The sequence below is a fragment of the Phyllobates terribilis genome, unplaced genomic scaffold (assembly GCF_046119375.1).
Source record: "Phyllobates terribilis strain yellow unplaced genomic scaffold, ASM4611937v1 Scaffold_5__5_contigs__length_657084704, whole genome shotgun sequence".
In the NCBI taxonomy this organism is placed as follows: domain Eukaryota; kingdom Metazoa; phylum Chordata; class Amphibia; order Anura; family Dendrobatidae; genus Phyllobates; species Phyllobates terribilis.
Window position 1 is genome coordinate 110,988,731 of NW_027362765.1, and position 13,200 is coordinate 111,001,930.

Sequence of the window (13,200 nt, forward strand, 5' to 3'; positions counted from 1 at the left end):
CCGCGGCCGGACCAATCAGCGACGCGGGATTTCCTGGACGGACAGACGAGATAAGCCGATTATATAGTAGATTTTTTTGGTTTGTTTTGTTTTGTCTTTATCTTCATTGTGGGAACCTGGTTTTATTCGAGTGATGATGGGGGTCCATGTGATCATGAACAACTTTCCAACTGCATGAGCCCCTGTTCCTCCTTGCAGGCCCAGTCTATGGGATAGCTGGAGACTGCAGATTACATCCATTCAATAACCATCCATACATCTTCTTATTCCAGGTCACAGAGCTCAACAATGTAAAAAGCATCGTCAGACTCCCGAAAACAACCAAGAAGCACGCGGTGGAAATATTCTTTACGGATGAAACCTCCAAAACGTTCGCTTGTGAGTCAGGTAAGATATGGGATGTACCTATAGAGGCTCATCCAGGCCAGGCGCCATGCTGCAGTTAGACCATCACTCCCTGATTGCTCTCTGGCCTCAAAGACCCCATTACACTGTATTTATATCCGTTTTACATAGAAGATGAAGAATGGCCGTACCCTGTCAATATCTGTCATAGCAGAAGTACAATGTTGTGCTATATTGAGGGGTATAGAAACTGACATGATCATACTGTCTGATCATAATGTAATTATATGATTAGTATATTATAGTCAATAACCGGGGAAAGGGCTGTGACAATCTCTCAATGATGATGTAGATGCTGGTTGTCAGCAGTAATAGATGTAAAGCTGTTACTGTAGTATAAAATGTGTATATACAGTCTGATCACAATGTCAATATATTACTGATATATACTCCTCAAAATTAAAATTGCTACACCAACAAAGAAAAGTCGTGGAATTACGGCAATCACCGGATGGGTAGATATGTAAATGATAAAAATATGGAAACAAAATTTTAAAAGCATCTCGATTTATTCAGTCTGGAGTATTACCATTATGTGTAGAAATCTCCAGAATGTTCTGCTGAATACACTTGGGCAAATCATCAAGATCCGCTGACAATTGCTGACTAATGATGTCCCCAATGTGCTCGATGGGAGACAAGTCTGGAGACGCTGCAGGCCATGACAGCACGTTTAGGCCACACAGACAGCTCACAATAGCACGAGCAACATGGGGCTTGGTGTTGTCATGTTGAAAAACGGCTCTTGGGACACTTTGGAGAAATTGCCTTACCACTAGATCCACCACCAAATCAATGTAACGCAGAGCTGTTAGTATACCTGGAATGAAGACTAGAGGGGTCCAACTACTGTACATTATCCCACCCCACACCATATTCCCAGGAGTAGGACCGATGCGACTTTCCCTCGTAAAGGCCTCTTCATGGCATTGATTAGTGTATTAAACCAGTGATATCAGTAACCATGACAACCTATCAGACATGATGTGGTGGCTGGATGTCAGCAACAATTGATGCAGTAATTGATGGAGAAGCTGTTACTTTAGTATAAGATGTGTGAATCTCACGGACATCTGATCACCTGTAATAAAGTAAAAAATGAACAGGGAGGTGGAGTTACCACTTAAGAATGGTGTTAAGTGTATAAAACTCACTTTTGAATATCATATTAATAAGTACTAAGTTGATAGATTACTGGGCCCCCACATTTAAGACCCTTCAAAGAACTGGCCCTTTCAGGCATTGCACAGAGAACCTATTGACTGTAATGGCTCTGCTGTCTGATATCCCGGAGCTAGGGGCTCCTTCCCTATCACTAAAGCTAGGGGCATCATAGCTATCCCTGCTGACCAGATTACTTCTAATGGTGAAGACGCCAGGGCCACGTACCTTTCTGAGCTCTTGAATCAGCCCTTATCTGTCCCTCACCCAAGGAAGTGGGGAGTAGTTGTATGTAAGTATACACAAATCAGACTAGCAAGGGAAGACATACAGGGATAAATGAAAATACTAGTGATGAGCAAGTATGTTCTGTTAACCCTTTCGCCGAGTATACTCGGGCCGAGCACTGAGTAGTTACAGCTGCTCGGTGTTATGTTTGAAACACTCTCAAGTGTGCATGACTTGCGACTGTTTGACAGGTTTAATACATGGGAGGAATGTGTAAGAAATAGACATTCCTCCCATGTATTAAACCTGTCAAACAGTCGCAAATCATGCACACGGGAGTGTTTCAAACATATCATCGAGCAGCTGTAACTACTCGGTGCTCGGCCGAGTATACTCGGCGAAAGGGTTAACAGAACATACTCGCTCATCACTAGAAAATACCAATCATACAAATATGCACTCACAAACAACAGAGTGGAACACCGGGAAGTATAGAAAGGAAGGAAAAAACAAATAGGAGGGAATGAGGATAAGCACACAGACAAGTAACCAAGCAAGAGTCTTTAGCACAACACTTCAAATGCCTCCTCAAACAACCAACAACTCCACTCCACACCAGGCAGTATGAAACTAACATTGGCAATCCTGATTGCCAGAGGCAGTATATATAGGAGAGGGGAGTGGCCAATACTGAACAGCTGAGAAAGCTGGAAAGCTCCAGCAGCTTTCAACTGAACAGTTTAACCCTTGCACTGTTAACAGAAACCTTGCACCATTTAATATGATGTTGAAGTGCTTCTAATCAGTGCAGGAGTACGTGAAATCAGATGCTGTGGTCTTCTGGTCCCTCTCTGTTGTGGTAAACCCCTTGATGTTAGCTATACCCAGAACTGTGTAATGCCTCTATTCTGTCACCGATGCACGTGGGTGAGATGTGTCTGAGGGATGTGAGCACGGATCTCTGTACATGCAATGGCTGATAGTGTTACTCGCTAACCTCTGCTCCTATTCTTGACCAGCTGCATGTAGTTAATCCGGAAAGACGATGCAGTGATGAATTTTAACAGGTTTTATTCACAGTACCTTGGTGAGATGAGGTAAGACATGGAGGATGAAGGTTAGAGGTTGAAGTTAAAGTTTTAGATTAGCGGTAACAGGAGAATCCTCTCTTCAGTTCTGATACACATGTTGCCTAAGATGGTACTGACCACAAGAAGGAAGTGAGGAAAAAGATAGGAGGAGTTGCAGAAAAAGAGGTATTATGGGAAATCACAGTCATAATACATGAACAACATATTATAACAATGGCCCAGTAGATGGCAGCAAAGTACAACAAATACTCTAACCATCATATCTATCAAAGATAGATAATGAAATAAAACATATAACATTATGCAAATGTCCCTGGACTGGCAGAATGCCCTTGCAGATGATTAGCTGGACAGCATAGCCTCACTTGGCCTGGGGAGGAGCTGCAGGGAAACTGAGCACCGATCACAGAGGATCACTCAGCAGGAAGCCGACCTGTGATCAGCTCATTTTTACTGAACTCTTCTGGTAGAAGTGAGAACCACAGCACATAATAGAAATGGCATATGAAACATAATTCATATGATGTATTCAGCCCCCCAAGCTACAGGTTGACCCCTAACAACTAACATTGCGGATTCCTCTCACACTTGACCTTCTACCACTAATTTACACGACTGATGAGAGAAGCGATATTTTAGTCTCCATTTTCCAATTAAGCCTAAAAACCAGATGTGAAATTTATTGACCGTTTCTGAAGACCATCGATGATGCGCTTTGTAGAAGTAAGTGCCGTGAGACACAGAGCGACCGTCACTGCTGCTGAAAACCAGCCTTAATGGGCTGGAGAAGAGCCAATTATATAATTGCAACTTAAAACGCATTTGGAGGAATAACAATCTTCAGCCGTGTAAGCAGGACTTAATTAAATGGATTTTCATCTTCTGGATATAAAAAAAGAATATATCCATTCACTGATAGCATGCAGAGATCTTGATAATGATGAGAGATTGAAACACAAAGGTCGGATTCATTATGACATTTCCAACTTTTTTTTGTCTAGTTTTTGTTTTCACTATTTTTCTTATGTGCTTTATTCTTTTATTTGCATCTTTTTAATTTTTTTTATGTTCGGCATTGTGGGCTAGGTTTGGGGTTTTCACCTAATTTATCAATTGCAACTTTTCGAAAAGTCGCTAAATTTTTGAGCAAATGTACTCCAGTGACCTCCCGGGAGTGATTTTATGCGTCTAAAATTTTTGCACCTTTTTTGTGATATTTAAGCAGCACATGCAACTTTTTTTTTAGATAAAAAGTTTTAAAAAAGGTTAAAGTAAAAAATAAATAGCATTTTTGATTTTGCACTAAATTCATAAGTGGCAGGCGCCATTATGAAGAATTTGGAGCAAAAAAAGGTCTACAAATACCATAAGACAAATAAAGAAAAGTGACTAAAAACAAATATTGAATTGGACTCTTTTGTCTATTTGAAAGTTTCTTAACCCTTGTTATGTATTGATTAAGACTAGTGATGAGCGAGCACTAAAATGCTCGAGTGCTCGGTTCGAGTAATGAGCCCAATGTAAGTCTATGGGAAACTCAAGCATTTTTCCGGCGGCCCCCCGGAGGTCTGCAGGGGGCCGAGAAATTGATTGGGAACAGTGCTCAAATGACATGGGAACAGCATGGGAAGATCCCTGGAAGCATCTCTGACTCCCGGGTCACTGCTGTGAACAATGTTGTCAGAGTATTACGCCACTTTTACGGACTCACAATAAAACATACAAAAACTAAACCAAAATGGATTTTCCTTTGAAAAATGTTAAGGAACATCCTTTTCAGGGTAATGACTTGTATATAAGGTAAAATAAATAACCAAAAACAAAAATGCTCCTCCACACCTTGGGCTATGTTCACACGTAGCATTTTTGATGCATTTTTGCACTTTTGCATTGCTTTCAACGGTGAAAAATACATTTACCGTATTTTTCGGACTATAAGATGCACCGGACCATAAGACGCTCCTAGGTTTTAGAGGAGGAAAAAAAAAAAAATTTAAGCCAAAATGTGTTCATGATGCACTTTTAAGGGGGAGGGGGTCTTCTGCTGACACTGGTATAGGGGTAATGTCCCCCAGTTCTGACAATATCCCCCATCCTGGTATATATGCCCCCCTTCCTTTTATACGTAGTCCCCATCCCCATCCTGGTATGCATGGAACCCCTCCATCCTGGTATGCATGGAACCCCTCCATCCTGGTATGCATGGCTCCCTCATCCTTATCCTGGTATGCATGGCACCCCTCATCCCTATCCTGGTGTGCATGGCACCACTCATCCCTCTCCTGGTATGCATGGCACCCCTCATCCTTACCCTGGTATGCATGGCTCCCTCATCCCTGTCCTGGTATGAATGGCACCCCTCATCCCTGTCCTGGTATGCATGGCCCCTCATCCCTATCCTGGTATGCATGGCACCCCTAATCCCTAGCCTGGTATGCATGGCACCCCTAATCCCTAGCCTGATATGCATGGCACCCCTAATCCCTAGCCTGGTATGCATGGCACCCCTAATCCCGATCTTGGTATGCATGGCACCCCTCATCCCTGTCCTGGTATGCATGGTCCCTCATCCCTGTCCTGGTATGCATGGCACCCCTAATCCCTATCCTGGTATGCATGGCACCCCTAATCCTTATCCTGGTATGCATGGCACCCCTAATCCCTAGCCTGGTATGCATGGCACCCCTAATCCCTATCTTGGTATGCATGGCACCCCTAATCCTTATCTTGGTATGCATGGCACCCCTAATCCCTATCCTGGTATGCATGGCACTCCTCATCCTTACCCTGGTATGTATGGCCCCCTCATCCTTACCCTGGTATGTATGGCCCCCTCATCCTTACCCTGGTATGTATGGTCCCCTCATCCTTACCCTGGTATGTATGGCCCCCTCATCCTTATCCTAGTATGCATGATCCCCCTAATACTCATCATGCTGCACATAAAAAAAATAAACACTCCTACTCACCTTTCTTCTCTCTCCTCCAGCGCTGCGACCTGTCTGCCCGCACTGATCTCTTCATGTGAGCTGCGCATGACGTCACTGCCATGCGCGGCTCACAAGGAGAGATCAGCTGCCGTAAGTCACTGCTCCCCACGCCGGGACTGTGTGCGCGGGGAGCAGTGACTTCACTCTCCTCCATAGCCGGCACACAGAGGAGCTGCGCTGCGGCTCCTGCTGCTGCCGGCTATCTCGTGTGCCCGCTTATTAAAGGGCATGAATATTCACCCCCTCCCCACCCCCATGGGCATGGAGAGAGGTTGAATATTCTTGCCCTTTAACAGCGGGCACAGGCGATTCCGGCAGCAGCAGGAGCCGCAGCGCGGCTACACTGTGTGCTGCTATTAAGGAGCATGAATATTCAGTGCTCCCCATGCCCCATGGGCGTGGGGAGCAGTGAATAATCATTTTCTTTAGCAGCGGGGACAGTGTAGGCTGCAGCGGGCGGCTGCTGCCTCCTGTGCCCCGCTCCTCCACCGATACCGCTCCCCCCACACCCCACATATATATACACCCTCCCAACATTCGGACTATAAGACGCACCCCCCATTTTCCTCCAAAATTTTGGAGGAAAAAAGTGCGTCTTATAGTCCGAAAAATACGGTAACGGTAAATATCATTTTAACATTTTACTACCTTATCTTGCCATGAGGTGTGTGAGACATGATCAGACACATCCTGTTTCATTTATGAAGGCGGAGCTCTGAAAGTCACAAAGCCTATTTTTATAGGGCCATCAGGCGGCCCTTACTATTCTTAAAGGGCCAGCAGTCAGCCCTCACTATTGTTAGAGAGCCATCAGCCGGCTATGCTTTGTTGTTCCCATTATTAAAGAGCGGGTCTCCTATACTGTTATTGCGTATGCAGTGACTGCAACGGCTGCCAAAAATTTGGACGCACTCAATTGCCCCTTGGAAGAGACGTAGAGGAGGGCCTTATTACATTTTTTTTCCCATTATTAGAAAGTGGGTCTCCCATACTGTTATTGACTATGCAGTGAATGCAAGGGCTGCCAAAAATTTGGAGGCACTCCAATGCCCCTTGCAAGAGACGTAGATATGGTAGATATGGTGGTGATATGGTGGTGGAGGATGAGGATGAGGAGAAGGAGGAGGACAACAGCAAATAGACAAAATCAGGAAGCGTATACCCATGTCTGGGTGTGAAGAGGTGCATGGGAATAGACCTCCCAAAAAAAGACACTGGATTTGAGTTTATGTTACTCTGCTATCATTCGGTGGTGTTGAGAAGTCTGGCCCAATCCAGCGCTTGTTCATTTTTATAAGAGTCAGCCTGTCAGCATTATCAGTTGATAGGCGGATGCGCCTATCAGTTATAATTCCCCCGGCGGCACGAAGAACCCGCTCTGACAAACCCTAGCGGCAAGGCAGGCCAGGACCTCCAAGGTGTAGAGAGCCAGTTTATGCCACGTGTCCAGCTTGGATAGCCCCTGCTGATGCTGGCCTGGCAGAGGGTGCAAATGGCCTTTTTGGGGTTATCGGCAGAGTCTTTAAAAAAGATCCAGACTCGGGAAGACCTAACAGTTTTACTGGAAACTTCCTTCATGTTGGTTTTCTGGGGAACGGTTGCCCGCCTTGTGTGTGTGGCCACCACACTGCACGTCTCTGCCTGTTGTGGTGCTACGCCTCCCCCCCTTGTGTGCTGCTGTCCTCGCTCTGCATGTCACCTTGCCAGGTTGGGTCAGTGACTTCATCATCCACCCCCTCATCTTCCACTTACTCACCCTGGTCCTCCTCCTGACTTTCTGGCAATTGTGTCTCATCATCATCATCCACCGTCTCTGCTCAAATATTTGGGCATCGCTACATGCTTTCTCCTCATGCCCTGCTTGAAGCTGGCAGGGCGAGAGGCCCGAATCTACAGATGGAAAAGTGAACAGCTCTTCTGAGTGTCCAAGTGTGGGATCAGTTGTCTCCAGGCACTCAGCATGGTGGGAGAAAGGAAGATCAGGGTGAGGAATATGCGGTCCAGACTCACGGCTACTGAGACTTGAGCAACTGAGCAACCCGGAAATACTCGCCGAGCTTCGAGCATGTCGAGCAGGGTGATGCTCGGGTGAGTACCGAGCAGTGACGAGCACGCTCGCTCATCACTAATTAAAACATATTTACATAAGGCTGGTCTGGCCCTTTAAGAGTTGTATATTATCGACACAATGATATTTATGGTATACCTGCCTTGTTTTGTGTTTTGCAGATCTTGAAGCTGATGAGTGGTGTAAAGTGCTGCACACTGAGTGTCTTGGGACCCGGATCAATGACATAAGTTTGGGGGAACCAGATCTGCTGGCAACTGGTGTAGAAAGAGAGCAGAATGGTGAGAGATCATCCACGACCGTCTTAAACACCATTAGTGAAAATACTCCAGTCACATCCAAAGCTGAATAGATTTGCTGACTTCACCTACCAGGAATCTTGTGTTGGCAGTCACATCTTGAACTGAGATCCTTAATTAAGGGTGTTAGAGGGGGTTGCTTAACCCCTTCTAATCCCTCATGTTTGGCCCCGTTAAAATAAAAACATGTATGCTCGCCTCCCGTGCGGACACCGTTCCAGCGGTGTCAACATTCTCATTCCTGGGGCTCACGTGAGGTTGTTATGACACATGAGCACGGTGCCCAAACACCGCTGGCGTCACTGTCCCCGGCTTCGGACAAATCAAACAACAAGAGGAAGTCAGTGAGCAGCCGCAGTCCTCACTTTATGTTGATGTTCAATGCGTCCGAGTGCTGACACCGCTGGAATGGTGCTGGTTGCAGGGGTGAGTATACGTGTTTTTATTTCATGGGGCCAAGCATGGGGAATGAGAAGAAATTGTCCAAGTAGTGGACAACCCCTTTAAGTCTCATTACATGGTGGGAGATGTAGGGTTTCTTCACTACCTAAGTTTATGCTATTCACGTTCACTAAAAGGGACTCTGACACCAGGAGCTTGCTACCAAATTTGAAAGCAGCATGATGTAGGGACAGGGACTGCAGCAATGTATCACTAGCTTTACTGAGTGCTGCACTTTTCTCTGCTGCAGATTTATCGGTTCTCTGAATGCTGAGCACTGTATAACCCCGCCCACACTACTGATTGGCAACTTTCACAGTGTACACAGAAAGTGGCCAATCTGTGGTGGGGGCAGGGTTGGACTATATGGCATCAGGCCAACTAGTCCTCTAGTGATAATCTCCTGCTGATAAAACTGTGATTTTATAAAAACTATAGCAGGATGCCCAGTAAATGACGGAATCAGGGTCTCTGCCCCTACATTATGCTGCTCTTAGATTAGGAAGCAAAAAGCCGATGACAGATTCCTTTTGAACAACAGGGATCAGCAATGAAACATGAAATCATGCAGCAAAACTGAATGCAGCTTTGAATGTGACTGTAGAAAACATTTCATAAACTACTAAAGATTATGTACTAATCCCCATGCTGAAATCATAAAATCCATGTCAGGTTGTTACAATGGCTCATTTTATAATCTATGGATGACTTTGTTTTTCTGAATATTTTCAATCCCAGTTTCTTTTATAAAGATTTTTGACTAACGTTCTGTTTTTCTCCCAGAGAGATTCAATGTGTATTTGATGCCGTCCCCTAATACAGATGTCCATGGGGAGTGCACGCTGCAGATCACCTTTGAGAACATCAGCTTATGGGACGTGCAGAACCCCAGGTTGAAGCTGGTGTCTTGGCCACTAAGCTCATTGCGGAGGTACGGGCGGGACCCAGCCTGGTTCACATTTGAAGCTGGCAGGTGGGTAGACAGAAGCCTCACATGACCTGCTATTTTTAAATGGTTCCCTGATCCTTAGATAAAGGTCCAGCAGTACATGAATGCCCATTATTGGATTAAGGTCCATCATTGAATAAAAAAAAATGAAAATGTCCAGAATTAGATCAGGCTCCATTATTAAATAAAGGTCCATCAGTGGGCAGATGATTGTCATTAAATGTCATCATTAGATAAAGGTCCTTCATTAGATGAAGGGCTATTATTGGACAAATCATTACATGAAGGGATATTATTGGACAGAGGTCGATTTTTAAAGAGTGGTACAATTTTGGGTAAAGGTCAGTCATTGAATATAGGTCCATCTTTGGAAGTATGTCCACAATTGGATGTTGCTTCATCAATAAATGAAGGCTCATCATTACAGAAAGGTTCATCACTGTATAAAGGTCCATTATTGAATATTGGCTTGTCATTAGATAAATGTCCATCACTAAATGTAGTGATGGAGAAAGGTCCATTATTGGATGTAGGTTCATTGTTGAGTATAGGTTCATTATTGGGTGTAAGTTCATCGTTGGAGAATGGTCCATCATTAGATGTATGTTCATTATTGGATAAAGGTTCATCATTGAATTAATGGTCCATTATCGGGTCCATTGGATAAAGGTAATTTAATAGGTAATGGTCATACATTGGATAAATGTCCATCAATGTTTCACTCATGGTGCAAAAAGTCTATCATTGAATAAATGCAGGGATGAATTTATATAACTAAATATCCATTATTGGTTGGACTGGCAAACTACAAAAATTTATAGTATCGAACATGTCTCCAAGCTGACAATGATACCATGTAGATTTGGCACAAATGTTCACTCATTTCATATATTTGTAAGGTATAATGAATCTATATAAGATCTTCATATACTTCCTGTCTTGTTACGTCCACCTCTAATCTTCCAGGGGACATTTCATATGACACAATCCCAGAAGACTCACTCAGTGATTAGCAGTTTTTTTTATACTGATAGATAATCCTGGGGTGGGTGATAATATTCTTATCTCAGAGCGTGTTTGCACAGGGCAGGGATGTTCGTGCTGTGATGGCGGTAGACAAGCGATGACACTCTCTAGGGGAAGAGTTATGGATTTGGCTGCAGAAGACTCATGTTATGCTTGTCTGTCGGCAGAATGTGTGACACCGGGGAAGGACTGTTTATCTTTCAAACCAGAGAAGGTGAAGCCATTTATCACAAGGTTCATTCAGCCGCTCTAGCGATAGCCGAACAACATGAGCGGTTACTGCAGAGCGTCAAGAATTCAATGGTATGTTTTCAGATGATTCTAATTCTATCTATCTCTCTATCTATCTCTCTATCTATCTCTCTATCTATCTCTCTATCCATCTATGTGTCTTCAGTCTTAGTACAATGAAGTCAATCAATGTCTACTAATTACTGACCTAAATAGCTCAAAATGGGCATTCTCCAATATATGGAGTAAACTTCCATAAAGTATATGCTTGATCATCCAAAGGGGTTGAGCACTTTAGGACAATCGTCTACCTACCTCCTCCTGGGTCATAAAAGGGAACACCCCCTCCTAAGAGGAGTTTGTTCCCCATGGGTCACATCTTCCTGCACTGTGTTATGATATGGAGTATGCAATAGTCTTCAGGATGTCCCTATATTACTATTCAGCAGTAGTGCCTTTTTAATAAAGACTAATGATGACATAATGATGATGAAGGGGAATCGGACATTATCTTCTTTTCCAGAGCAGCATGAAGAACCGTCAAATCAAGCATAGCAACTAAATAAACATTTGTAATTAGGGAAGATGTTGTCCTTATCTGATGAATCTGGCCATCTTGAATTTGTAACTCTAGTGCACAATACCTGAAACTTGTAATACAAGACTGAGCCTTCAACCCTCCCGGAGTCATCTCAAAATACAGCAAAAAGGATTTTAGAACACATAGACAAAAAGAATACCAACTAGTGGAGGATTGATTGAATTAGAGTGCCATCATCCTGTATCCCAAGTGTCATTATTCTGTACCACTAGTGGCAGTGTGAATATCCTTTGCCCCAAGTGTTAGTATCATTGTTCTGTACCCAAGGGTCATCATGTGTCATTAACCTGTCCCCAAAGTGTCAGTGTCATCATCCTGTAAACCAGATGTCAGTGTGTCACAATCTTCTACCTCAATCATCAGTGTGTCAAAATACCGTTCCCCAAGTGTCAGTTTCATTATCCTGTTCCCCAAGTGTCAGTGTCATCATCCTGTACCTCAAGTGTCCGTGTCATTGTCCTGTAAACCAATTATCACTGTCCTAGTGTCAGTATGTCATGATCCTCTACCCCAAGTATCAGTGTATCAAAATCCTAATCAAGTTCACCTAGTGTCTGTGTCCTTGTCCTGTACCTCAAGTAGCACAGTCAGTGTCCTGTACCCCAAGTGTCAGTGCCATTGTACTGTACCCCAAGTGTCTGTGTGCCATTGTACTGTACCTCAAGTGTCAGTGTCATTGTCCTGTACTCAAATGTCTGTGTCCTTGTCCTATACCCCAAGAGTCAGCATCATTACCCTGTACCCAAGTGTCGGTGCGTTATCCTGCACACCAGGTGTCGGTGCATTATCCTGCACACCAAGTGTCACTGTCACTGAGTAGAGCTCCTTTTCCATCTGGACAATCAATAACTGAAATTTGCACCTTCTCCTGACACTCTGATCACTGATTAGGGATGAGTCCATGATTGTGCTTGTAGCCACCACTGCTCAGTATAATCTGCTGGTTATTGTGATGCCGCTCTCCGTAGTCCTGAAATTGATGTCACTACATTTAGAGCACAGAAGTTCCTGAATCTCAGGAATGTGTGATGATTGCCGATGGCAGCCGCCATGTAAGAAATGACTGTTGTTTGCCAATCAATGTCAATGAAGAAAATGAAGATATTAAAGGGTACCTTTGATTTCAGCTGACTATTCAGAATCAGCTGCTGTGTGTGTACATGAGGAATAACAATGTCTCATATGACTTGTGTCCTGTATTTTTCGCCACTTTTCCTCTCTGCAGGCTCTCTAGAATTGTCAGCTGTCTCTGAGCTAGTGGGTGGAGTGAAGCTGCTAGCATGCACATACAGAGACATGAGGATTTCTGCACTTCTGTCTCTATACAACAAATTCTCATAAGTAGTAGCAGCAGCGTGGAGGACATTATACAGCGGTACTGAGCAGTGTAGCTGTGAGCTCAGCAGCAGCATCACTCTGTGTCTCTCTCCTACTTTCCCTCACTCTGTACCTTCACTCCCCTTCTTCAATTGACAACTGTAATCTTACTCTTCAGTAAAACTGGAAGTTTGTCATATTTTGGCCAAGATGGATTTTAGCAGTTTTCCAGTGAGTGGAAAAAGAAGCAGCTTTCTCTGATACAGTAGATTGCAAAGTTTCTTATTTTCGCTTGTACTGTTGATTTAAATAAAATTTAGTGAATCGGCAGTGACCATTTAACATCAGCTGGAATGGGCAGATTTCTATACTTATATTGTTAATTCTAAGGCA

General features: G+C 43.9%; 1 protein-coding gene across 3 annotated transcripts in view; it reads left to right on the plus strand.

The window, feature by feature from the left end:
- Positions 1-13,200, plus strand: part of DOK5 (docking protein 5) — a 122,488-nt gene that overhangs the window by 90,866 nt on the left and 18,422 nt on the right. The window contains exons 3-6 of one of the 3 annotated variants that reach the window (XM_073682761.1): positions 273-387; positions 8,105-8,224; positions 9,467-9,614; positions 10,826-10,961. In XM_073682761.1, coding sequence (XP_073538862.1) covers positions 273-387; positions 8,105-8,224; positions 9,467-9,614; positions 10,826-10,961 — 519 coding nt within the window. Of the gene's footprint in view, positions 1-272; positions 388-8,104; positions 8,225-9,466; positions 9,657-10,825; positions 10,962-13,200 lie in introns of all 3 variants that reach the window. The other 2 variants (XM_073682759.1, XM_073682758.1) reach the window with 2 other exon arrangements.